At 35.9% G+C, this 25,750-nt stretch overlaps 1 protein-coding gene across 4 annotated transcripts in view; it reads left to right on the plus strand.

Annotated features, from left to right (window-relative positions):
- The window catches only part of b3gat1a (beta-1,3-glucuronyltransferase 1 (glucuronosyltransferase P) a), a 107,739-nt gene that overhangs the window by 72,387 nt on the left and 9,602 nt on the right, over positions 1-25,750 (plus strand). For 2 of the 4 annotated variants that reach the window (XM_051135785.1, XM_051135786.1), the window contains exons 3-6: positions 11,581-11,698; positions 15,195-15,337; positions 19,251-19,322; positions 19,414-19,922. In XM_051135785.1, coding sequence (XP_050991742.1) covers positions 15,226-15,337; positions 19,251-19,322; positions 19,414-19,922 — 693 coding nt within the window. In that variant the 5' untranslated portion in view covers positions 11,581-11,698; positions 15,195-15,225. Of the gene's footprint in view, positions 1-11,580; positions 11,699-14,226; positions 14,309-15,194; positions 15,338-19,250; positions 19,323-19,413; positions 19,923-25,750 lie in introns of those variants that run through there. The other 2 variants (XM_051135787.1, XM_051135788.1) reach the window with 2 other exon arrangements.

Raw genomic sequence — 25,750 nt, forward strand, 5'->3', positions numbered from 1 at the left:
GTCTGGATTGATCTTCATCTTTTTGGATTATATTAAACGTTATATTAGACTATCGTCATCTTCATGAGTTTGTCTTCTACAAAAGCGTAAAACCTATAAGAGTGGCTAAATCATTCTCTCCAATTTGGTTGCATCCAAAATCATATACTCTCAGAGGCAGTACTTTTTTATGCTGTACTGTTGTACTTTGTTTGTCATAAATCTCGGCATGTTATCATTATCAGCATCAGCTGTGCAGCTTTTGTTCACAAACTGTGTAGTAAAGTGTCCACTAGATACACACTTCAGAATACTGTTGAAAGTAGTTGGTCATTGGGGTATATTTGCATACTCATATTTTTATGAAAGAGTCTTTGAATTATCCATGCCATCAATTTTTTTTCAGAAAGATTGATTTATTTAGAAACAAAAGTGACTTTTAATCTTTAAAAATGAGTCATTGAATTGCTCACTTACATGATTTGTTTTAAAACACTGATTCATTCAGGCACAAAATAAGGCATAATCTTTACGAATAAGTCATTATATTCATCATTCATTCATGAATAGTAGTCTGGCTTGTGTAATATTAGGTTAAGTATATTCTTCTTCTGTTATTTGCAGTGCTTTCCAACTGACATATTTCAAAGAAATCATATCGTAAGGAACACAGTGACAGTTTTACTTCCATATTTACTTCTAGAATGTGATGGCTGGTTTTTATGGGATGTAATGATGTGGAAATTAATGCATTGAGCTCTGGTCAAATGGATCTGCAGTCCCTGGTGGAAGCGATGCTGGCATGCCTCCATCAGAGACCGTCTTTGTTCTTCGTATCTATAGTACATATGCAGCAGTGCAAAATAATGCCCAAGAGTATAAAGGAGGGTTTTTACGACGCTTTGGCTGGATGCTTCACTTTGAAAGGGCTATTCTAAAGCCATAAGCCAGTAAACAAGATCTCTTTCCATTAATCTCATAGACCCTTAATGCAGTGGTTGAGTTTTCTGGCATTCCTGGCCACAGAAAGGAATAGCATTATAGTCCATTCAGAGAATATTTCCATTCATAAGCATATTTTGTCATACGTGTTTCCATATAAATTTCTGTTCTGTAGTTAGTATTGCCGTCCATGTTTAAGTGAGTTCAACAGAGATGGTGCTAATGCCTGTATACTTTAATTACTTTAAGGGAGGCATCAACGTAAATCAACGTATTAGTGTGGATCACAGTGGCACACATAAGGTTCAGAGCATGTGACAGCAAGCTAAAGGACACAATCACTCATATCATCAGTCTGAGTAATTATGCAATTAAGAGAGCAACAGAGCCGTATTGATGTTTGCATAGAAAATTGCATAGGGCACCATTTTGTGTGTTGCAGTGTAAATTATTTTAATTGGTGCGGTAAGGTCTCACAGTTCCTGTGGTTGATACTAACAAACAGAGAACGTCAGGAAATGTGTTATCTCAATCATTTGAGATAATGTCTGAATTTGTTATTTACCCATGTGTCATAAACACAGATTTATTATTGTGCCACAACATAATCCACCTTATAAAATGTTGTGAGTCTGTAAGAATTTAAAGGAATCATGAACTGAGAAATCAAAATTCCCTTCATCTTTTGACATATAAGAGGGTCATTGTACTATAAAAACATCCTGTAAGTTTTAGAACTCAAAACTTTCTTGTTAATCTAAAATAGCGTATAATGAAGCAGTCTGCTATATTGACAGGTTGTTGAATGTACCACATTATGATGTAATAGTGTGTCTAAACACCGCCTCCGCAGAATAAGAGCAAACCCTACTTCTACATCACTGTCTGTTTAGCCCTCTCCACCCATTCACGCAGGTAGTGTAAATAATAAAATGCAAACATAGGTCTACATAGGTTTTATTTAACTCAGTTATTGCCAAATTAGTATATTTTTTGCTTAAAAACTTAAAGGGGTCATTGGATGCCCATTTTTCACAAGTTGATAAGATTCTTAATGAAGAGGATCTTAATGAAAAGTCTACAACATATTTTAGTTAAAAATTCATAAAAGAATCACATTTCGTTTCGCAGCGTGCTGAGACAAAAACAATAAAACCCATTATAAACGAGCCATTTGTTGCATCCATTGGGGACATAACTACTGATTATAATGACTCACTACTGTCTTTTTAAGAGCTGCGTTGTGTCATGCCGCATAAACATAACACCATGTCTGGATTTGTGATCATAGAAACAACAAACAACAAGCACTACTCTACACTGCTCAAAACTTGCGTTTAAATAGCCAAGTAGCAAACAGTAGCAAATTCTTTAAATATGAAAACGTACTTACAGGCTGTGAGTCAGAAGCAGCAGACTGTACTTGCAACGTTGGAATTACCCCACTTTATAGCCTTAACCCTTTGTGTACAGCTGGCATTGTAGGCTACTCTCCCAGGTTCAGTAAACAGTCCTCTGTAAAATGCACAGCACCATCTCGAATATTTGCATTGTACTGTTCCGGAACAGTTTTGTAATTATAACTTAACCACTGGTTTCTAGTTGTGTCCTCAATTTGGAAGGTTAAACAAAATACTTCCGCTTTCGCAATGAAACACACAGCGTCTCCACAACATGGCGGCTGCGACAATACTACAGCGATATATAAAAAACCCCACACTATGACGTAGACATGTGGGGGCATGTTTGAACAAGACGTTTTAGGAAGGCGTGGCTGAGTCTTAACTTTTATAATAAATATATCTTTAAGTTTGAGACTTTAAGCTTTGCAACTTTATATATTGTATATATATACACAAACAGCTTGTAACTCTCCAAAGAAAAAGGAAAACAAGAAACCGCATTATATGACCCCTTTAATAAGAAATGTTTCTTGAGGACCAAATCAGCATAAGAATGATTTCTATCATGTGACACTGAAGACTGGCAGAACAACCCAGGTTGGGTTAAATGTTTAACCCAGTATTCTTGGTAGTTTTATTTAACTCAATTATTCCTTCAAAATAAGTATTAGTTTCTTGCTTAAAATGAACTTAAAGGGTTCATCGGATGCCTAGTTGAAATGGTTCTTTGTCTTAATGAAAAGTCAAAATTACCTTCATACCAAAGATAACCAAAACCAAAGATACTTTGGTTAAAATTTCTCAATGGTAGTGTAAAAGAACACCCTTTTTACCTTTTCAAAACAGCTCTGTTCAGAACAAGCCGATTCAGTGCGTGTCCCTTTAAATGATAATGAGCTCTGCTCACCCCGCCCCTCTCTTTTGTGGGGTGACAAACCATGCTCTGAGAGACTGTAAACTTTAGCCGCATTTTACCGTGGAACTTTGCAAGGCGATTTGCAAAGATTCATAAAAAAAAAACCTTACAATCACTTTTTCTGTAGGTGAAGCTGGATCACGAATTATTCGAGCAAACATAGACGCATTTACGTAGATCGAGGGGCGCATTCCCTTCAAACACGAAAGTAATCTTCTGTGTCTTCAGCAGCTTAGATTCTGGGAGTAAATGACGACTGCTGTTTATTATTACATCCAACAACCAACTTTCCTTTGTCCGCCATTGAAGCAATGCCAGATTGTTCACAGCTTACTCAGGGCAGGTCTTGCTGAAGCAGTTATGTTAATCAACATTCGTGGGAGGGGTCTGTGCAGAACTTCACCATTCCGCTAGGAATCTCAGAACAGCCTGGTCTGAGAAAGTGATCATTATTATTGGGGATTAAAAAAAAGCACTGGGTAAATGTGTATCATTATAGGGCGGTTGGGTACACACACTGCCAACAAACATTTATGTTCAAACAACATGTAAAAGTAAATTTTGCATCCGATGACCCCTTTAAAATAGGTTGGAAATGAACATTTATAACTATGCTCAATAAATGAACATTTATTAAAAAGTTAAATAAATAATAATGAATTAATAAACTTTTTTTTTAAATGGCTTATTAATAAATGTTCACCTTTTGGTTACAGTTGATGCCTCTAGTAATTATGTGTCTGATTTTTAATTTACAACCTTGGGTTCATTTTGGTTCAACAATGTGTAAACAACACAAAAGAGGCTAGCAGAGAATAGACCTTGCATTAAACATGTAACTGACCTTCAGAGAGTGTGAACCTCCTGTCCAGCCTTCAAAGGTCATGTAACTTACTGTATCTTGGATGATAAGAGATTCATAATGGTGTTCTAGGAAAAAAAAAGTGCACACTTCTCAAATGAATTTCACCATTACAAAAATAACGTGTTCAGGTTAAGCTATAAATTTACCGTGTGATTTTCTAAAATAAGCAGCTTCAGAAAAGATATATTTTTATTTCTGGGTGAACTATTCCTTCAGTTTACTATGTATTAATGAATGGTACTAACAGATATAATGTTACACCTGGCCTAGTTTCAGATAAGAACATACACCTACCCACTCACTCCTTATTAAAACCCACACCAATTAGTCTCCATCTGGGGGGTAAAAAGCTCAGAAAAAACTTTTCAACCCCAGGTGATTTCCCTATGGTTTAATTAGCAAAGATCAAATTCATATTTCTGAATTTCTTTTTCCAGCATGTCCATGTATATATTGGAAGCTGTGACTCAGAGAAGTCTCAGGAGTGAGAATTCCTCAACATCTACCTCATTAAACGGCCTCCACTCTTTGCTTTCTCCCAGTCTGATTAACTTTTGAGTTAGCAACTAAAAATGCTGTGATCAGTGAACTGCAGATCAATGCTGGAAGGCTATTATCAGCATCCACACAACAGCTCCGTTCAGCTGAAAGTCTGTTATTAGGGAGAAATACATGGGGTTGTGTTGCAATAACCTTTAACAGTGTGATGAATTAAATACTTTGGTTATTAGTATATTAACATGGTCATACAGACAGCCCACCCCATAAAGTAAGAGGCATCGTACAGCTATATTTGCTAAAGGAAAACATAACAGGTTTTGTCTGTTTGTCTGTTGTTTGTCTGAATCTGTACTTTAACAGCGGTAAATCAATGGTAAACAGTAAACTATATTTTAATTATTTATAAATGACTGTGTTTTATTGAAGCCTCTGGAAATGGAACAAAGATATCTGAAATTTAATTAAAAAAACTGTGCAGTTGTTTTATCTGCATTTTGAAGTCTCATGTGAAAAGCAAGCAGATTTACACAGGGTTTTATGTTATTAAAGTCTAATTAGCAGAGACAAAAAAGACAATCTGCTATATGGCAACAAGAATCTGAAGACAGTTTCTTGTTCTGTCAGAAATATTTTTTTTAAATGGGTAATAAACACAATGTTGATTAATGTGGCTCAGAGGCTTCATAAATATCTCAGATCAACACTAGAGCCATCTAATCCACATCAGTCTGGGCGCCAATTCCCGTTGCTGTTATCTCTGACCTTAGCCTGAATTTTGTGGCTGGCCCTTCAGATTACAATCTGCAAACTGAAAGTAAATGGATTGGTGGAAGGAGGACAGGTCTTGGTGCTGGTTTTCAGTGTGACATGGCCAGCCTGAGGCTAGCCTTTGAATCTCTCGTCAATGCTGAGCTAGTATGCTGAAGACAGAACTCTCACCATCAATCACATCTATCTCTGTGCAAATGGCTTAGACCTACTTCACTTACTCTTACTGAAAAAATACTCCCCTCTAAATCAAAGTGGGAATAGCATTTCCTCCATCTCCTTCTGGCTGATTAGGTTATTTAACAACACTGAGCAGAGAAAGGATAGAGCTGATGCATACAAATGCAGAGATTGTAAATCTGTGTACATAGCGCTGACTAAGGTCCATGATGGAGCTGTTCACTATGTCCAAGACTTCAAGACTTATGATTAAATGTTTAAAAACTTCATTGACAACTTGTAGAAAACACACAGACATAACTATACACTCAATGCTCTCAAAGGCAGTGACTGATTAGATCCGATTTAAGAGACAGAGAGACTGCCAGACTACAGACAATGATACACTGACAACAGATGGATAGACAGACAGACACAGATAGACAGATGGAATGACGGATAGATGACAGACAGACAGATGGAAAAATAGGTGACAGATAGATGGAAAGATAGATAGGTGACAGACAGACATAGCTATACACTCAACGCTCTCAATGGCAGTGACTGATTAGACAGATCTGATTTAAGTGACAGAGAGACTGCCAGACTATAGACAATGATAGACTGATAACAGATGGATAGACAGACAGACACAGATAGACAGAACAGACAGAACAGATGGACAGAAAAACAAACAGATAGATAGATAGAGAGATAGATAAGTGACAGACAGACAGACAGATAGACGGAAAGACGGATAGATAGGTGACAGACAGACATAATTATACAGACAGACAGACAGACAGACAGATAGATAGATAGATAGATAGACAGATAGACAAATGGAAAGAAATAGATTGATGACAGACAGACAGATGGAAAGATGGATAGACAGGTGAGAGACAGACAGAGGGACAGATAGGTGACAGACAGAGATAGATAGATAGATAGATAGATAGATAGATAGATAGATAGATAGATACATAGATAGATAGACAAATGGAAAGAAATAGATTGATGACAGACAGGCAGATGGAAAGATGGATAGACAGGTGAGAGACAGACAGAGGGACAGATAGGTGACAGACAGAGATAGATAGATAGATAGATAGATAGATAGATAGATAGATAGATAGATAGATAGATAGATAGATAGATAGATAGAGAAATGGAAAGATGGATAGATAGGTGACAGACCTACAGATAGATGAAAAGATGAATAGATAGGTGACAGACAGACAGAAAAATGCATAGATAGGTGACATGAAAAGACGGATAGATAGGTGACAGACAAACAGATAGATAGATAGATAGATAGATAGATAGATAGATAGATAGATAGATAGATAGATAGATAGATAGATAGATAGAGATAGACAAATGGAAAGAAATAGATTGATGACAGACAGACAGATGGAAAGATGGATAGACAGGTGAGAGACAGACAGAGGGACAGATAGGTGACAGACAGAGATAGATAGATAGATAGATAGATAGATAGATAGATAGATAGATAGATAGATAGATAGATAGATAGATAGATAAATAAGCGACAGACACAGTCAGACAGAGAGATGGAAAGATGGATAGACAGGTGGGAGACAGACAGAGGGACAGATAGGTGACAGACAGAGATAGATAGATAGATAGATAGATAGATAGATAGATAGATAGATAGATAGAAAGATGGAAAGATGGATAGACAGGTGAGAGACAGACAATAGATTGATGACAGACAGATGGAAAGACGATTAAATAAGTGACAGCCCGACAGACAGACAGATGGAAAGATGGAGGTGACAGACAGACAGACAAATAGATGATAGATAGATAGATCATAAACAAAACACCCTTTTACTATGAGAAACACTAGAGACATTCATCTGCTCATTTGGAGGACAGTTACTAGTGGTGTCAAGCTTACACCTTTAGACTTCATCTTTGCTGAGATCATCAGGTAAATGGGCTTTGTGAATATCAATAATGACCTGTCAGGCCACCTTTCTTAGCAGCATTCTAAGTCATTACTGGGACACGTACAAAGCGGGGGGCAGCGGTCAGGAAATGAGTGAATATATAAGCAGGGACAGAAAATGAGCTGGATGGGTCTTTAATACGTTGTGCTGTATTCCGTGCTCTCAGGTCTGGGAGTGCATTCCAATTAGCTCGTTCAGAGGAGGCGCAGCAGAAATATCAGCATTCACGAAAAGATGCTTTATCAACTCCATCTTTCATTACTGAGATTAAAAATCCCCAGGCCATGTAACTCCAAATCCTCTTGTAAGTGATGGACACTGCGCCAGCTTTTCTGCTTACAAACTTAGTGGGAGGTTGACCGAGGTGAGTGGCTCTAGCACCTCCGAGAGACCAGAACTGTTTTGGCAGGTTCTCATCACAACGGGACGGTAGTTATCGACCTGCAGGCATTCTGTTTACAGCTGGTTAAGTGCGGTTGATGCATTATATTGTCAAGGCCATCCTGTCATACAGGGATTGATTCTGATGTTTGTGATTCATACTGCATTATTTGGCATTCTAACCTTGTTCTTTTGGCACTTTATCCAAATACGGCAATTCAAAGCATTTTGTAGGTGCAAATACCACATATTTTCAAATAATACCTAACATAAAATCAACCTAGCATGAAATGTAGCTGTTTTTATTTCTGTATCGCTCCTCCCATTTTATTTACAATGACCTTTGTCTTAATAAACTTCTAATTACTATTAAATAGTAAATCAATAGTGGGAATTGGACCTTAAAATAAAGTGCGACCATTTAAGAATTATCGCTGAAAATGTAACAGGATAAAGTAATAAAGCTGCGAAGCTAAACAACATATGAAATGAATAGAAAATAATCAGCCCAATTGATATTTAGTTTGGCCTCCTGAGGTTGACAATCAACATTTTCTAAAGGTTAAAGCGATAGTTCTCTTAAAAAGGGAAAGTCTGTCATCATTTACTCATCCTTTACTCATCCTACAGACCTTATTTTTTCCCTTTGGAAAGTGCCTTTGGTTTAACTTGCTTTGATCAGTACACAGCCATTCGGGAATGGCATATCCACTTGTCCTTTTGTCTTCTTGGGTCACTAACCCTGAATTAAAAATTCAGCATATACACACAGAGTGCGCCTGGTCTGTGCGTGCACAGATTGCCTGTATGATTTCCATGGAGCAGCATTATTTCAATAAAATGGGCCTATTACATCGTTTAAGAATCTTGTGCCAGACAGCTGTCTGAGAGATGAAGACTCAGCATCTTGCATTTTGAGACAGTTTAATATTGAATGCCTACACTTAATAAATCTATCCGTCGACAGACGGTGGACCAAAGTAAGGAGAACTTGCTGATATGCTGTTAGTACAATAATAAGTGAATATAAACTGATTAAATATATATTGCCTGACAGTCAAGCGCAAACAACATAATAATAGATCAGTGATGTCTGAAATTACCTTCATATGAGCATGTATACTGTATTGTTTTGTAGGTTCTGATTCGACTGATTCTATTATTAGATTCAAATTTTATCTTGGCATAATGATGCTAAACTATATTAGATTGTCGTCCCTGGCAACTGATCTTTTATATCTGTGTCTTATATCACTCCATTGTCTCCTTCATCTCACATAATAAATTAGTTCCACTCATTTCACTCATATTTAATGTCCATTTATTAGTTTTTTTGCCAGGCAGTCATGTAACAAGTGGGATGATACAAGTCAAACATTCATTATTGCAAAATAAACCTTTTCCGAATGATATGAAGACCTTAATGATGACTTTTGATGTTTATTTTATTGATCTACTAATAACTGATATCCACCTTATTTTTGCGGTAAGAGAGGACACGGCCATTGAGCATTTTATGGGCCGGGCTTCCAGTCTCATCTGCATCCAGTTATTTTAGCTGTACAAAACAGCTTGTTTTGCTGCTTGATATTGCAAACTGTTGTGTTTTACTATACGGTCATTCCGTGTCAACTCAACCAGAGGTCCCCCCGCTCAAATTTTTGATTTTGCTAATATTTATTCTGAAGAAAGATAGATATGTATAGTGATGAAAGCCAAAATATTAAATATCATGGATGAATATTTACTGAGTAATCCACTATTTTGTAGAGGGAGGTCAAAATGGCAGTTTTCACCTGAGATTCAGAGTCAAATTACAGGGGGTTAAAATGACTTCAGAAAGATGGCAGCATCATAATGTTATTTTTACAGAGAGATTGGTAGGTCTGTTAGTAAAATCAGTTGACTTTAGCAATCTTTGTTGCATTATGTGCCAATGGTGACCATTCAAAAATCGTGAAACAGCACACAAGCTTTTTTCTCCAAAGTTTGCATGCCTGTAACTCAAAAAGTATTAAAGATATCTTAATGCCCTTTTAAATATTAGGTCTTAACAAACTTTCCTTTAGGCCCTGTATGGTTCAGTTCCAGAGATATTGGAATTTTAATATGGCTCCAGGAGTAAATCGTTAAAATTAACATTTCCAGTGGTCGAAAACCAAATGTGGGTCAGTTTGCAAAAATATGATACTTCTTTTCTTTTGAAGAGGAATGTCGGAAGAACAAATAATGTTGAAACTAGAGATGTACCTTGTTTCCTTCTGTCAAGAAAACTGCATTGAACATACTTGTCTGAGTACCATAAATATTCATTTTCTAAAGTTTGCATTCCTATAACTCAAAAGTATTAAAGATATCGCAATATGATTCTAGTTTTTAATAAACTTTTCTTTTGGAATCTTAATTTTCAAGGCCCTACAATGTTCAGTCCCAGAGATATGGGGATTTCAATGAGGCTCCATGTCCAGATTGTAATACCAATTTCAGTGGTTGAAAACATTAAGATATCTTTAATTCTTCTTGAGTTACAGGCATGGAAACTTTGGAGAAAAGTGCTGTTTTCCCATTTTTGAATGGTCACCATTGGCACATAATGCAACAAAGATTGCTAAAGTCAACAGATTTTACTAACAGACGTACCATTCTGTGTGTAAAAATAACATTTTGATGCTGCCATCTTTCTAAAGTCATTTGAAAATTTGACTTCAGTTGAAAATCATCATTTTGATCCCCCTCAGTAAATGTTCATCCATGACATTTAATATTTTGGCTTTCATCAGTATACATGTCTATCTTTCTTCAGAAAAACAATATTAGCAAAATTAAAAAATTCGAGCCAGGGAAGTTTTTGAAATTTGTTTGATTTGACATGGAATGACCCTTATATTATTCTAATGTACTGTCTTATTTATAAGCACACTGGTTTGTAGTGTTTATTCTTTATTTTATTCTTTTCAATATTTCCCTATAGCAGCTAATGAACTGTAAGTCTCGCCCATAGGCTTCTGCGTTGAAGAATAAGGTGAATAAAAACTTTTTTGAAGCTTTTGAAGCTATACTGTTGTATTTCAACCAGATGCACTTCTAACCCTGTATTTCTGCTTAATATCAGAAAACCAAAAAACACAGGGGCTATGCTACTCTCAAAAAAATCAACTCACTCTCTTCTCTTCAATTTTTCTGCCTCCAGAGAAGCTAAAAATACACTGCCGCTACTGCAGTCAACCAGCGTTTGTGCTACAGCCTACACACACAGACAGGCTTGGTTCAAGGCACAGCATCATCATACCCAGCTTTCATATGTGTGTCTGGACAGGTTTCAGTGATAATAGTTTCATAACAGAATTATTATTCTCTTAGGAAGAGGTTTGGCACAAAGGGCACCTGACAGCTAATTCATCTGTTCCTGTATTGCAAATATTACCACTGAGATTAAGGGAGAGTGAGAGCAAACAAATGCCGCTCCAAATGCAAAAGGATCCATTTATCAGTGCTGGATTGCTTTACTAGGTATTAATATTGTAATTTGGGACCAGGAAACATTCATCACTGTAACGGTTGGACAGGAGGTGGATGAAAGACAACAAAATAATGGTTTCATCAACTATACCTTGCGCTTGTCTTCTCTGAAGTGAACAGACAGCAGCTGCAGTTCATGCATCAAAGATATCTGTTTTTTGTGTGTTTTAGGAACTTTGGACCGCAGCATGGGATGCTCTGGGAGCCAACAGCGTGGTGGATGACCTCCAGCATGCGGCCGTCACAGCTGGACCTCACGCTCGTGGCCATCCGCCGTTTGTAACTAAGGGTGAGAATTAACAATAATAACATAAATAATAGTAATAATTAATAATGTTGTTTTTTTATTTATAATGCAATTTATGTAATTTTTTTTATTTTCTGGTATGTGAAACATTAAATATAATGACAACAACAACATTTTTCAAGTCCCAAAAATAGAAAAAAACTACATCGTAAACAAATGAGCAAACAATAAAGTCAATAATAGGACTTTCAAACAATAATGTCAAATTAATAGCTACTTAGTATGAGAACTAAGCTCAAATACGACTTAAACGTGACTGTGTTTGCTAAATTTAAGTGGCTTAAATTTAAAGATGACAGACAAAAATGTTTTCTTTAATAAATTGCTAATAATAGAAGCTTGTTAGGCATAGGCCTACATTAATACAATGACTGAAAGCTTAATTTGCATTACAGTATTTACAAAATATACACCAGTCAAAAGTTTTTGAACAGTAAGATTTTAGAACTCTCTTTTGCTCACCAAGCCTGCATTTATTTGATCCAAAATACAGCAAAAGCTGTAATATTGTGAAATATTTTTTTACTATTTAAAACAACTGCTTTCGATTTGAATATATAAAATGTAATTTATTTCTGTGATTTCAAAGCTGAATTTATAGCATCAATACTCCAGTCACATGATCCTTCAGAAATCATTCTAATATTCTGATTTGCTGCTCAAAAAAAACATTATTATTATTTTGAAAACAGTTTCTCTCATGAATAGAAAGTTCGAAAGAACAGCATTTACTAAAATAGAAATCTTTTTGTAACATTATAAATGTCTTTATCATCACTTCAGGTCAATTTAAAGCATTCTTGCTAAATAAAAGTATTGATTTCTATTTTTTTTTTCCAATAAATAAACTGACTGCTGTATTTTGGATCAAATAAATGCAGGCTTGGTGAGCAGAAGAGAATACTTTAAAACAACAACAAAAATAAAACCTTACTGTTCAAAAACTTTTGACTGGCAGTGTGTATGGTATCAAAAATACATTAAATTGATGTAAACTGATGCGCCACTGAAACACCACTAACCCTCGCAAACTCGCTTCTTCGAGGAGAATCTGTTTTTTTAAAAAAAGTGCCAGACATTAATTTTGACGAATATACTGAAAAGCATTCATGAAAACGTGATGTTGGCGATCAGTGCGCCGAGAGCGCGCATACATACGTAATTTATTTACGCATCAATCACTGCGCAGCATTACTCAAGCGAGAAACGACGATAACAGGTCTTTCTTTGTGCTCTTGTTGGATATTTGCTATGTAGTCCTTTTGTGGTTGTCATACAGTGATTTGGGGTCGCTTCTGAGCTGAGCAATAATAAGACATGGTCAAATAGGGACTAATTTAATTTTTCCTAATGCTGCCCTGCAGTCCATTATTCACAGCTCTGTATGTTAGTGGTCTAACAGCGCCGTCAATGTCAAAATGATTGAGATGGCCAATCAAATCAAAGAAAGGCGGGCTTTACTGTTTACAGCAACCGAGTTTGAATTTCTGCGCCACGCTTCGTTTGTAACGGTAAGATCCCAGCAAACACAGAACGTTCCCCTAACGTTCCCCTATGGTTCCCGTTTGGTTTTTTTTGGGGGGGGGAACCAAATGAGAACGTTCTAGGAACGTTCCCTGTAGGTTCTCTTTTTAATTTTTAGGTTTTATTTTTAAAACCTACAGAGAACGTTCCCGATAGGTTCCCAGAACGTTCCCCTAACCTACAGGGAACGTTCTATTTACGTTAAGAAAACTTTCCTGTCTAACCAATAGGGAACCAAAAATTGTTAGCTGGGATGTAGATTCCGTAGCAAAAGGTTTAATGTTTAGCGTTTTATAATATAAACACTAAATGACAGACATTAATATTCAGTATAGCAACCTATTAAAGCTTTTTCTGTTGACAATATATTTGACAATATATAATATGGTAATTAAAATATTAAAAATATGGTAGCCACAAATTAAGAATTTCTTGATTTACACGTTTACACAGCAGCAGAATTTGGTTGCCAACCCTGGTGAAAAAACCAGCATATGCTGGAATGCTGATTAGGTAGGTTTTGATGCTGGTTTAAGCTGGTCCTTTGCTGGTTTTTGCTGGTCATGTTGCTGGTCAAGGACCAGCATGAACCAGCAAAGGACCAGCTTAAACCAGCATCAAAACCTACCTAAACCAGCATTCCAGCATCAAAACATAGCTACCAGCATATGCTGGATTTTTCACCAGGGAATACCGTATCTGAGTCCTTAATACGGTTGCGTTCACACACAGTATGGTTATTTAGGGGTGTGACAACCGTATTCTATAACCGAACTCACACCCGTGAATTTCAGGACTCACAACCGCATTTTTGGAACAGTCCCGCTGTGTGAATGGAACAGCTTTTTCATGTGTGGTTTCGGTAACTTACAGTGACGGAGAAATGAGCTGCTTGTCATCTGAAAGTTTTATATCCAGCCTCCACTGGAGCTGCTCCCTCCCGTCAGTTGTGTGTTCTGCGTGCTGCTCAAATGCTCCGCTCTCCACTCAAATTCAAAAGCTGCTGTCAGTTAATGATGATTTGATGGATGAACTCATGGCTCGACTGGACTCTTGTTGTGTCAGGAGGTGGTAATACTTTCAGTTTTAATCGCCATCTTTGATATTGCTTTGGCCTCTATCGCTATGGTTACTGGTAAGGAATAGGGGCTTGACTCCCGTTGCACGTTCATACAGACAGTATTCAAAAAGGACTGTTAGCTGCTGTGTGAACGGGACATTTCGAGACTCACACCTGTAAGTAAATGCGGTTGTCAGTCCTATAAAATGACAGTGTGAACGGAGCCTAATTGTTCTGTAGTTTTAGTTTAATCATGACCACGAATTAAGAATCCGTTTGTTTTAATCGTGGCCACAATGTACTAATTCGTTCCATCGTTTTAAGTAAATTTCAGTCAAAACGAGAGAAATTATTACAAAGTGGCCATGATTTGCTAAAACGACCAATTAATAAAATGAAGGAAATAATTCTTAAGTTGTAGCCACAATAAAAATATATTTTTGGATATTGTGGATTCATTTAATGAAATTGCTTTCTTGGTAGTCTCAGAAGATAATTCATAAACAAGAAGTGGACGAGTTGTTATCAGGACAGTGTCAAAAAATACCTTACAAAAAATTCTAGTTAAACATTTTTTTTAGTCCTTTAATTCTGTCTCATCATTCAGAATCTTTTCACCTACAGTTTGTTTGATTGTCAAGTATTTAAATGACTTTATGCAGTTTCTGTAATGTTTTGAGGAAACCTGAAAAAAAAGACCTAAGGACCTTCTTGGGTCACTAAACAATGTTCCCAGAGATCTGAGACGAAATGGTTTATGATTTTACTTGACCATATTGAGCTGAAGTCTAATAAAAAGCGATGATTAAATAGTACAATAATTCCCACGTATCTTTCCATTTATATAGACTCTCTTTCTCTTAGTGTCTGACTGTCTTCATTTCCCTCTCTCAGGTAATGACCAGGCATAGAACCAACCCTGGAGATGCCGAAGAGAAGAGATATTCTTGCCATCGTGTTGATTGTGTTACCATGGACCCTCCTCATCACTGTGTGGCACCAAAGTGCAATTGCCCCACTGCTTGCCATCCGAAAGGGTAAGTATCACTTAAACACGTATTTTGTTTTCAATGCCTATCTTGTTATCAGTCAGAATGACAAATTTTTGCACAGTAATCTTAGCGAGTCTATTCTTTTGTGTTTAGTTAAGTAATGTCATGTCAGAAAAGAAAATTCTATAATGTTATTCAACTGCAAAATGATCTTTAAAAGAGCGGTAAAAAGGTGCTGCTAAACAAAATTGAATTTCTTGCTGCTTGAATACAAATTTGTTTTCTTTCTAAACAACCACAAAACCATGAGTTGACTAAGGATGCTTTGTCTTTCATCTCATGTAACATAAAAAATAACTAGATTGACACAAAACCCATTTTCTAATGCATTAGCTGACTTTCAGCTCATGTGCCTCATTTTAAGAGTCCACTGACTCCAATGAAATTACCCAACAGCTTCTCATTTATTCAACTGCAAAAGATTTCTCTAATAAAACCTCCCTCTGAGGAACATTTCTTGTGGCTTTCAGTCAAAATTACCAGTTTGCATGTCTATAGCTATTTTAGCACTTACATTAAAACACTTCTGTAAGTGGATGAATCACATACACAGGCTATACACACAACCTGTTATTTATAGGGCATTTGGGGCAATCTAGTGGATTTGCAACAATCCATCAGTCACTGACCACCTCTCAACCTACTAGGAAATCCATCACCCAGCATTTGAAGATCTATACATCGATGTATATGCATGTCAATACCGTCATCTTATGGAGATTTACAGATGTGTATTCATAGAAATTATCATGAAGCAATTAAGGCGAGTTTGTATGATGCCTAGGAGGCAGTGAACATCTGGACTGTTAATGGAGTGTGCTAATCTAATGGTGCTAAAATGTCTGAAGTGAGAGCAGGGCACTAATTGAACAGTGATAAAGATCTGATATGTGAGGTGCCATCATGATTTCTGCCCTTAATGAGCTATCACTGCCCACACCATCATTTTGTGAAAATATATTCTGGGAAAAAAAGAAGATATTTGGTAACACTAATTATTTCAGCAATATCCTTCAAGCATGCCCATTTAAGAGATTTAACAGAATAGTTCAGCCAAAAATTGAAATTCATTCTTTCTTCCCTGGAACATAAAATAAGACATTTAAAAGAATCTACTGATCACTGTTCTAAAAAGCACACAAAGGCACTATATTTGCAGCCAGTTCTAAATCTAAAGTTTTCCATTTGTCTAAAGCCGTCTGACACTTCTGCTTGTCCAAGAACTCTGTGCATCGCTATACAGACACCAAAAGCACACTACAGAATCTTTATTGCAATGTGGCCGGTAAGCTCATTACTTTTTACTGAGAAACCTTTGTAGTCAATGGACTGACATGAAAGCATGGGAATTTAGCTCCAACCCCAATTAAACTCACCTCAAACAGCAATTTAAAGTCTTCAAAAATTGCTAGAAACTTTGAGGTAGGTGTGTTCAGAGTTTAGCACAGATCACAGCTAAACCATGCTGGACGTTGACGCTCCAAGAGCAGGATTGGACACACCAGCCTAATTAAACTTCTCTTCACTTCTCAACAATATAAATACATGCAAATTTTGTTTATGTGGGGTGTATTTATATAATTGTAATATATATTTGAAGAGAACTGACTGACTGACTAAAGAAAAGTTACAAAGACCCTGACATGTTCCAATATTTTTTTAGATTAATCTAAAGCAGGGGTGTCCATCCCTGTTCCTGGAGATCAATCTTCCGGCAGAGTTTTAATTCCAACCCTAATCAAACACACCTGTCTGTAATTATCAAGTGCTCCTTCAGATCCTAATTAGCTGGTTCGGGTGTGTTTGGTCAGAGTTGGAGCTGAACTTTGCAGGAAAGTCGATCTCCAGGACCAGGGTTGAGCACCCCTGATCTAAAGAGTATTAATGAGTATTATTATAATTGATCTCCTCCACCCCCCATTACTTTTTCCATCGGTCTAGAGCAGGGGTGGCGAACTCCAGACCTGGAGAGCCGTAGCCCTGCATAGTTTTGCTTCAACCCTAATCAAATGCACCTGAACAAGCTAATCAAGGTCTGAAGGGAATCTAGAAAGTAACAGGCAGGTGAGTTTTAATTAGGGTTGGAGCTGAACTCTGCAGGCCTGCGGCTCTTCAGGACCGGAGTTCGCCACCCCTGGTCTAGAGTTTGCAGGTACTGTGTGAATATATAAATTTTATTATTTTTTTTTATTATTTTTAAAAAGCAATGTATTTCACAGTCATACAGTTGAAGTCAAAAGTTTTCATACACCTTGCAGAATCTGCAAAATGTTAATTATTTTACCAAAATGAGAGGGATCATACAAAATGCTGGTAATTTTTTTTAGTACTGATCTGAATAAGTTATTTTACATAAAAGACATTTACATATAGTCCACAAGAGAAAATAGTTGAATTTATAAAAATGACCCCGTTCAAAAGTTTACATGCACTTGATTCTTAAAACTGTGTGTTGTTACCTGAATGATCCACAGCTGTTTTTTTTTAGTAATAGTTGTTCATGAGTCCCTTGTTTGTCCTGAACAGTTAAACTGCCAACTGTTCTTAACGAAAATCCTTCAGGTCCCACAAATTCTTTGTTTTTTTCAGTATTTTTGTGTAGTTGAACCCTTTCCAACAATGACTGGATGATTTTGAGATCCATCTTTTCACACTGAGGACAACTGAGGGACTCAAATGCAACTATTACAGAAGGTTCAAATGCTCACTGATGATTCAGAAGGAAAAACAATGCATTAAGAGACAGGGGTGTAAACTTTTGAACAAAATGAAGATGTGTACATTTTTCTTATTTTGCCTAAATATCATATTTTCTTTTTAATTTAGTACTGCCCTTCAGGAACTACAGAAGATACATGTTTCCCTGAAGACAAAATAAGTTAAATTTACCCTGACCTTCAAATTCAAACTGTTTTCACCCCACGGCCCCTAATGCATTGTGTTTCCTTCTGAAGCATTAGAGAGCATTTGAACCTTCTGTAATAGTAACACATGAGTCTCAAAATCATAGTCATTGTTGGAAAGGGTTCAAATAATGAAAATGCTGAAAAACCAAATAATTTGTGGGACCTAAAGGATATTTCTGAAGAACAGTGGGCAGTTTAACTGTTCAGGACAAACAAGGGTCAGTACTAAATAAAAAATAACATGCATTTTGTATGATCCCACTTATTTTGGTAAAATTATTTTGTAGACTCTTCAGGGTGCTTGTAAACTTTTGACTTCAACTGTATATAGCTTTGTGGGTAATGCACAGACAAAAAAGGCAGCTGTGTCTCAGGCAACCTTAGTTCAAGTCCTGGCTTAAGGTCCTTTGGGAATTATGTCCCCTCCTCTCTCCTCTTATCTGTCTTGTCCAATAATGACAAATAAGGACATAATATATTTTTTTTATTTAAAAAGCATTACTGTAAGTAAATCAAACCACTCAGGCTGCATTCCAAGTCTTTCAAGGCCAAACAGTTGCCCTTATGTGTGAAACACCCAAATCTGATGAGTATTCCCATCCACCATAATGCTTAAATCCTAGAAACATTTATGAATAGCTGTCTGAAAAAAACCGCAGCTTAGATGCCAAAAATACTATTCCCATAAATATAGTGAGTCATACTGACATCACTGGTGCTATAATTAGCATTAACTTACTGTATATGCTGCATTTTGATACTTTTGTATACTTATGCCAGAATATTCTCCAAAATTTCTCTGTTTTAAGGAAGAAAGAAAGTCATACAAGTTTGGAGAGACATGAGAATTTTCCTTTTTGTCTGAACTATCCTGTTAAGAATTTAAGAGCAGATCATGCAGAACCTGTGCTTTATGGGTTTGAATCAGTGCCTTCTACCCCTGTGGAGTAACCGTATTATGATCTCACGGTTCCTGCTCTCACCCTCTCCAGTCTGTCACCATCTAGTAAAAGAGATCTTAATCATACCAGAGCGTCTAACCATCCACCGGCAACGGCTAGCAGGTACTCCTCTAAGGTTTGTGGCATGCGTCAGACATAAAGAGAGCAGCCCTGGTGTGTGCTAATGTCTTAATTCTCTTTCTCTGTCTGGCAGATGATGGGACGGAGACTAGGCACGAGACCGGCCCAGCCACGGACTCAAAGGAATACTGCTCACAAGACAAGGACATAGTGGAGGTGGTCCGTACAGAATACGTGTACACAAGACCTCCGCCCTGGTCTGACGTGTTGCCCACCATCCACGTCATCACTCCGACATACAGCCGCCCTGTGCAGAAGGCCGAGCTAACGCGACTGGCTAACACCTTCCTCCACGTGCCCAACCTGCACTGGATTCTGGTGGAGGACTCTCAGAGGAGAACTCCTCTAGTCACGAGGCTTCTGAGGGAAACGGGGCTGAACTACACACACCTCAATGTGGAGACCCCACGGAACTACAAGCTGCGAGGGGACACGAGAGATCCCAGGATTCCTCGTGGCACCATGCAGAGGAACCTGGCTCTGAGATGGCTACGGGAGACCTTCAACTCCAACAGCAGCCAGGCAGGAATCGTCTACTTTGCAGATGACGATAATACATACAGCTTGGAGCTGTTTGAGGAGGTGAGTTAAGACAGGTCTAACAGTCCTCTACATCGGATAAAAGATACATAAATGCAGCAATTAATGGATGTTGGTAAGTGACTGCACTGGTAAGGAATTTAACTGCATTGATTAAAGGGATAGTTTACCCAAAAATGAAAATTATGCTATTGATTATTTACCCTCATATCAATCCAAACCTGTAAGACTTTCGTTCATCTTTGGAACACAAATGAAGATATTTTTAATGAAATCTGAGATCTTTCTGACCCTGGATAGACAGCAGTGCAGCTACGACGTTTAAGACCTAGAAAGGTTGTAAGGACATTGTTAAAATGGCATCAGTGGTTCAACCGTAATGGTATAAAGCTACAAAAATACTTTTTGTGTGCAAAGAAAACAAAAATAACTTTATTCAACAATTTCTTCTCTTCTGTGTCAACGATGTCCTTACTACTATTCTGGGTCTTGAACGTGTCAGTTGTGTTTCTGCCTATGAAGGGTCAGAAAACTCTCAGATTTCATCAGAAATATCTTAATTTGTTCTGAAGATGAACAAAGGTCTTCTGGTTTTGGAATGACATGAGGATGAGTAATTAATGACAGAATTTTCATTTGTGGGTGAACTTAAATAATAAGCATTGTTTAAGTTCTTCAACTGCATCATCGTTTAGCCTGCAGATTATCCTCAAAGAAAGTGAAATATTGATTTAATTCCATAATTATTATATACATTACTAGTCAAAAGTTTTTGAACAGTAAGATCTTTAATGTTTTTTTAAAGAATTCTCTTCTTTTCACCAAGTCTGTACTTATTTGATACAAAAAAAAAAGTACAGCAAAAACAGTACAATTCTGAAATATTTTTACTATTTAAAATAACTGCTTTTCTAATTGAATATATTTTACAATGTAATTTTTTAGGCTAAAATTCAGCATAATTACTTCAGTCTTCAATGTCACATTATCCTTCAGAAATCATTCTAATATGCTGATTTGCTGTTCAAGAAACACTTTTATTAATATTATTATCAATATTTAAAACAGTTAATTTTTATTTTTTCAGGATTCTTTGATGAATGATCGAAGATCAGCATTTATCTGAAATAAAAAACTTTTGTGACATTATACACTATACCATACAAAAGCATGGAGTCAGTATTTTATTTATTTATTTTTTTTTTTGTAAGGAAAGAAATTATAAAAATTAATACTTTTATTTAGCAAGGATACTTTAAATTGACCTAAACTGATCAAAACATTTATAATGTTACAAAAGATTTCTATTTCAGATAAATGCTGTTTTTCTGAACTTTCTGTTTATCAAAGAAACCTAAAAAAATTCTACTCAGCTGTTTTCAACATAATAATAATAATAAATGTTTTTTGAGCAGCAAATCAGAGAATTAGAATGATTTCTGAAGGATCATGTGACTGGAGTAATAATGCTAAAAATTCAGTTTTGAAATCACAGCAATAAATTACATTTTAAAATATATTCAAATAGAAAACAGTGATTTTAAATAGTAAAAATATTTCATATTTTTACTGTTTTTACTGTACTTTCAATCAAATAAATGCAGGCTTTAAAAACATAAAAAAAATCGTACTGTTCAAAAACTTTTGACTGGTAGAGATAGTTCACCCAAAAAATTAAAATTTGGTCACTATTTATTCACTCATGTTTTTCTGTGGACAATAAAAAAATATATTATGAAGAATATTTCAGCTGCTTTTGTCCATATTGTGAATGTCAATGGTACTCCAAACTTTCAAGCTCCAAAAAAGACATTATGACAATAATCCATATGACTCGACTGGTATTCCAAATCTTCTGAAAATGCTCAATTTGCATGATGAACTGAGTGATATTTAATTTAATCAAAACATTGATCAATGCACGGATTTTCGTCATAAGGAAAAAAACAACAGCTGAAACATTCTTCAAAATAATTTCAAAATATTTTATGTTTCACGGAAGAAAGGAAATCATACAGGCTTAGAAAGATGTAGAAATTCATTCAGGTTTGGAACAACATGAAAGTCATACAAGTTTGTAAACGATGACAGAATTTTCACATTTGGGTAACTGTTGGATCTTTTAATGCTACAGGTAGATGAAAACCTGTCTAGACTTTCATCACATGAAACACCTTTCAAAAACTCTGAATTCTGAGACACTGCTCTGAAAAGAAAAATCATTAATGGTGGGTGGTGAAAAATGATCAGGCACATACTGTACTTCTGAAACACTGGCAACAAAAGACACAAGACTATAATTAGGGTGGAACAAAAGCTGCCATTTCTGTTGATATATGTGGGTTGTACATTTTAAAAGATTAATATTCATACTTAACATACTTTCAGCAGTGTGCTACTTTCCATGGACACTGTAAAATGCAGCTTTTGCAACTCTGTTGCCTTTTAAATCATGCCTTGCCTTTAATAATATGCATGTTAATGTATATTATTTGTTTCCGTTAATCAGTGTTGATCTATAGAGTCATATATTTCATTACATTTTATTTTTCTTATAAATTGTAATGTGTAAGAGACTAGCTTTTATTGAAGTTAACTTAATAGTGTCTAATAGTGTCAAATCTTTGTTTGATGCATATTTTAATTTTTAAACAAATTAGTTTGTGATCAAGCTATAATTGCCGGACCCCCTGCAGAACTGCCGAAGATCCCCTACGGTCTGTGGACTTTGTTTAAAAAATGCTTCTGAATATTAAATCTTAGAAAATGTATCAGCATTTCTAATTTATATATAATGTATTTAAATAGCAGTCTTCCCAGGATAAATGTTCTTATCTAACTTCGAAGTGCCATAACTGCATGTGGCCTAAAATCAGTGACCCACAATGAGAAAACATCACACGGAAGAGACGTTAATACCTTTACTTCTTAAAATGAAGATTTATAGTAACAGTTCATGAATTATGCATTTGGCCTTGTTTAAAACAACCATTCCTGCCAGGGTGAATTAATTATTAAGCTCTTATTAAAAATGCTTAGGTAGGCACTCTGAATGACAGGGTTTATTTACAGACGCTGTGTATTTTTACCCCCATTCTGCTGGCTTACTTTTCCACTATTGACTCGCAGTAAGTGCTCTGAGCTCATGGGACACAGGCCGCTTTCCCCACTCCTCTGTGACTCGTTTGACTTGACAGAATCATTTCAACATGTCCTATTCTGAATAATGAGTCATCTGCATATACGTCGAGGTGAGGCCACCTTAAAATGTGGATGAGGAAAAAACTACTGTACAAAAATAAAACGAATAAGTATAAAACCGCACAAAAGCCAGGAAAATGTCACGGTATAGAAGACAGTACTTCTACATCGCTGTGATTTGCTGATTATGCTGCTAATGCAATACTGACTGCCTTTGATGCTTGCAAATGGTTCACAAATTGGCCTGAGTGGCACAAAACTGGTCAAAGACTGATTTGTTACAGATGAAGCAACTGACCACTCACGGCAGTCACTCTCGGTCACATGATACATGTCTTAATCTAAATGACATGAGTATGTGCATTGGACTCTTTCCTAAAATATAATTTTAATTGTATAACACAAATTTAATTAACATATAGATAAATAATTGGCTTCTATATTGTTATTGCTTTTTACAATATAAAATATTAATATACATTACCAGTCAAAATGTTTAAACAGTAAGATTTTTAATGTTTTTTTTTTAAGTCTCTTCTGCTCACCAAGCCTGCATTTATTTGATTCAAAGAACAGCAAAACAGTATTTTTTTTTAACTATTTAAAATAAAATGCAATTTATTCCTGTGATTTCAAGCTGAATTTTTAGCATCATTACTCCAGTCTGATTGCTCCAATATTCTGATTTGCTGCTCAAAAAACCTTTATTATTATTATTATGTTGAAAACAACTGAGTAGAATTTTTTCAGGTTTCTTTGATGAATAGAAAGTTCAGAAGAACGGCGTTTATCTGAAAAAGAAATCTTTTGTAACATTATAAATGTCTTTATCATCACTTTTGATCAATTTAAAGCATACTTGCTAAATAAAAGTATTAATTTCTTTCATTTCTTTCCCAAAAACTAAAAAAAAAAAAATTTAAATTGACTCTTGACTTTTGAATGGTATAGTGTATAATGTTACAAAAGCTTTTTATTTCAGATAAATGCTTATCTTTGTATCTTTCTATTCATCAAAGAATCCTGAACAAATGTACTCAACTATTTTAAATATTGATTACAATATTAATAAAAAATGTTTCTTGAACAGCAAATCAGCATATTAAAATGATTTCTGAAGGATCACGTGATACTAAAGACTGGAGTAATGGTGCTGAAAATTTGGCTTTGATCACAGGAATAAATTACATTTTAAAATATATTCAGATAGAAAGCAGTTATTTTAAATTGTACAAATATTTCACAATATTACTGCTTTTGCTGTATTTTGGATCAAATAAAAGAGAATTCTTTAAAAACATTAAAATGCCTACTGTTCAAAAACTTTTGACTGGTAGTGTAATATGAAAAACACTGTGTATTTTAATTATTTGTGACCCTGGACCACAAAACCAGTCTTAAGTCGCTGGGGTATATTTGTAGCAATAGCCAAAAATACATTGTGTAGGTCAGAATTATTGATTTTTATTTTATGCCAAAAATCATTAGGAAATTAAGTAAAGTTCATCATGTTCCATGAATATATTTTGTAGATTTCCTACAGTAAATATATCAAAACTTAATTTTTGATTAGTAATATGCATTGCTAAGAACTTTATTTGGACAACTTTAAAGGCGATTTTCTCAATATTTAGATTTTTTTGCACCCTCAGATTCCAGATATTCAGATAGTTGTATCGCTGCCAAATATTGTCCTATCCTAACAAACCATACATCAACTGAAAGCTTATTTATTCAGCTTTCAGATGACGTATTAATCCTTAATTACTCACCCTCATGTCATTCCAAACCTGTAAGATCTTCATTCATCTTAAGAACACAAACTACGATATTTCTTATAAAATCCGACAACCTGTGTTAATATAATCATAATATTCTAATTTAGGTTCCTTGTTTAAAGTAAAATGTAAACGGTGTTCCATAACCTGGAAACTGTATACATGTCAGATATTAAAAAAAAAAAAAAATCTAAAATGAACGGCTTCTCAAGTCCACTACACACCACCATCTATAGGTTCTCTCCTTTTCTTCAGTTCAGAATTCAGCGTGAAGCACTTTAAATGAGAAGCAAAAAGCAGAAAACAGCCGTTCATTATGCTAAACTAGGGCAGCCTAGCTTCAGCAGCCCTCCCCAATGACAGCTAGTTTAGAAAAGATTAATGTCATCCTGAATCTGCAACGAGCATGCATCCTTTTCAACACTTTTCCATTTCTGTTGTTTTTGTTTTCACCAACAGGTACAGAAAACATCCCTCTCTTTCTTTAATGAAAAATGGCAGTGGACAATATAATATTAGTCGCTGCGGAAGTAATTAGATTGAGGGGGACATTTTGGCCAGGACTGTTTGCCTGATATTGTGGGGAAGGGTCACAGTCAATTACTTGAGCTACATTTGGATCAATGTGGACAGCCTGTAAAAGTTCAGTCAGCAAAACCATCCTTTACATTTAGCTGAGTCTTAATCACTTTATTTATTTATGTTAACAAACACATAGTGAGTGAGTGGTTTTCGTAAATGACAAAGAGGCACAGTGTTCCTTTCCATCTACAGTCTTTTTGTGGTTCTTTGTAAAAGCTTCCCTTGGATACAGTGGGCGATGCATTATGGGTATAAAGACAACTGCTTCACTCGCCCGCTCCAGCCTTCACTATTCATTAGGCAGTTTCC

This window comes from Labeo rohita, chromosome 18, assembly GCF_022985175.1.
Source record: "Labeo rohita strain BAU-BD-2019 chromosome 18, IGBB_LRoh.1.0, whole genome shotgun sequence".
NCBI lineage: Eukaryota > Metazoa > Chordata > Actinopteri > Cypriniformes > Cyprinidae > Labeo > Labeo rohita.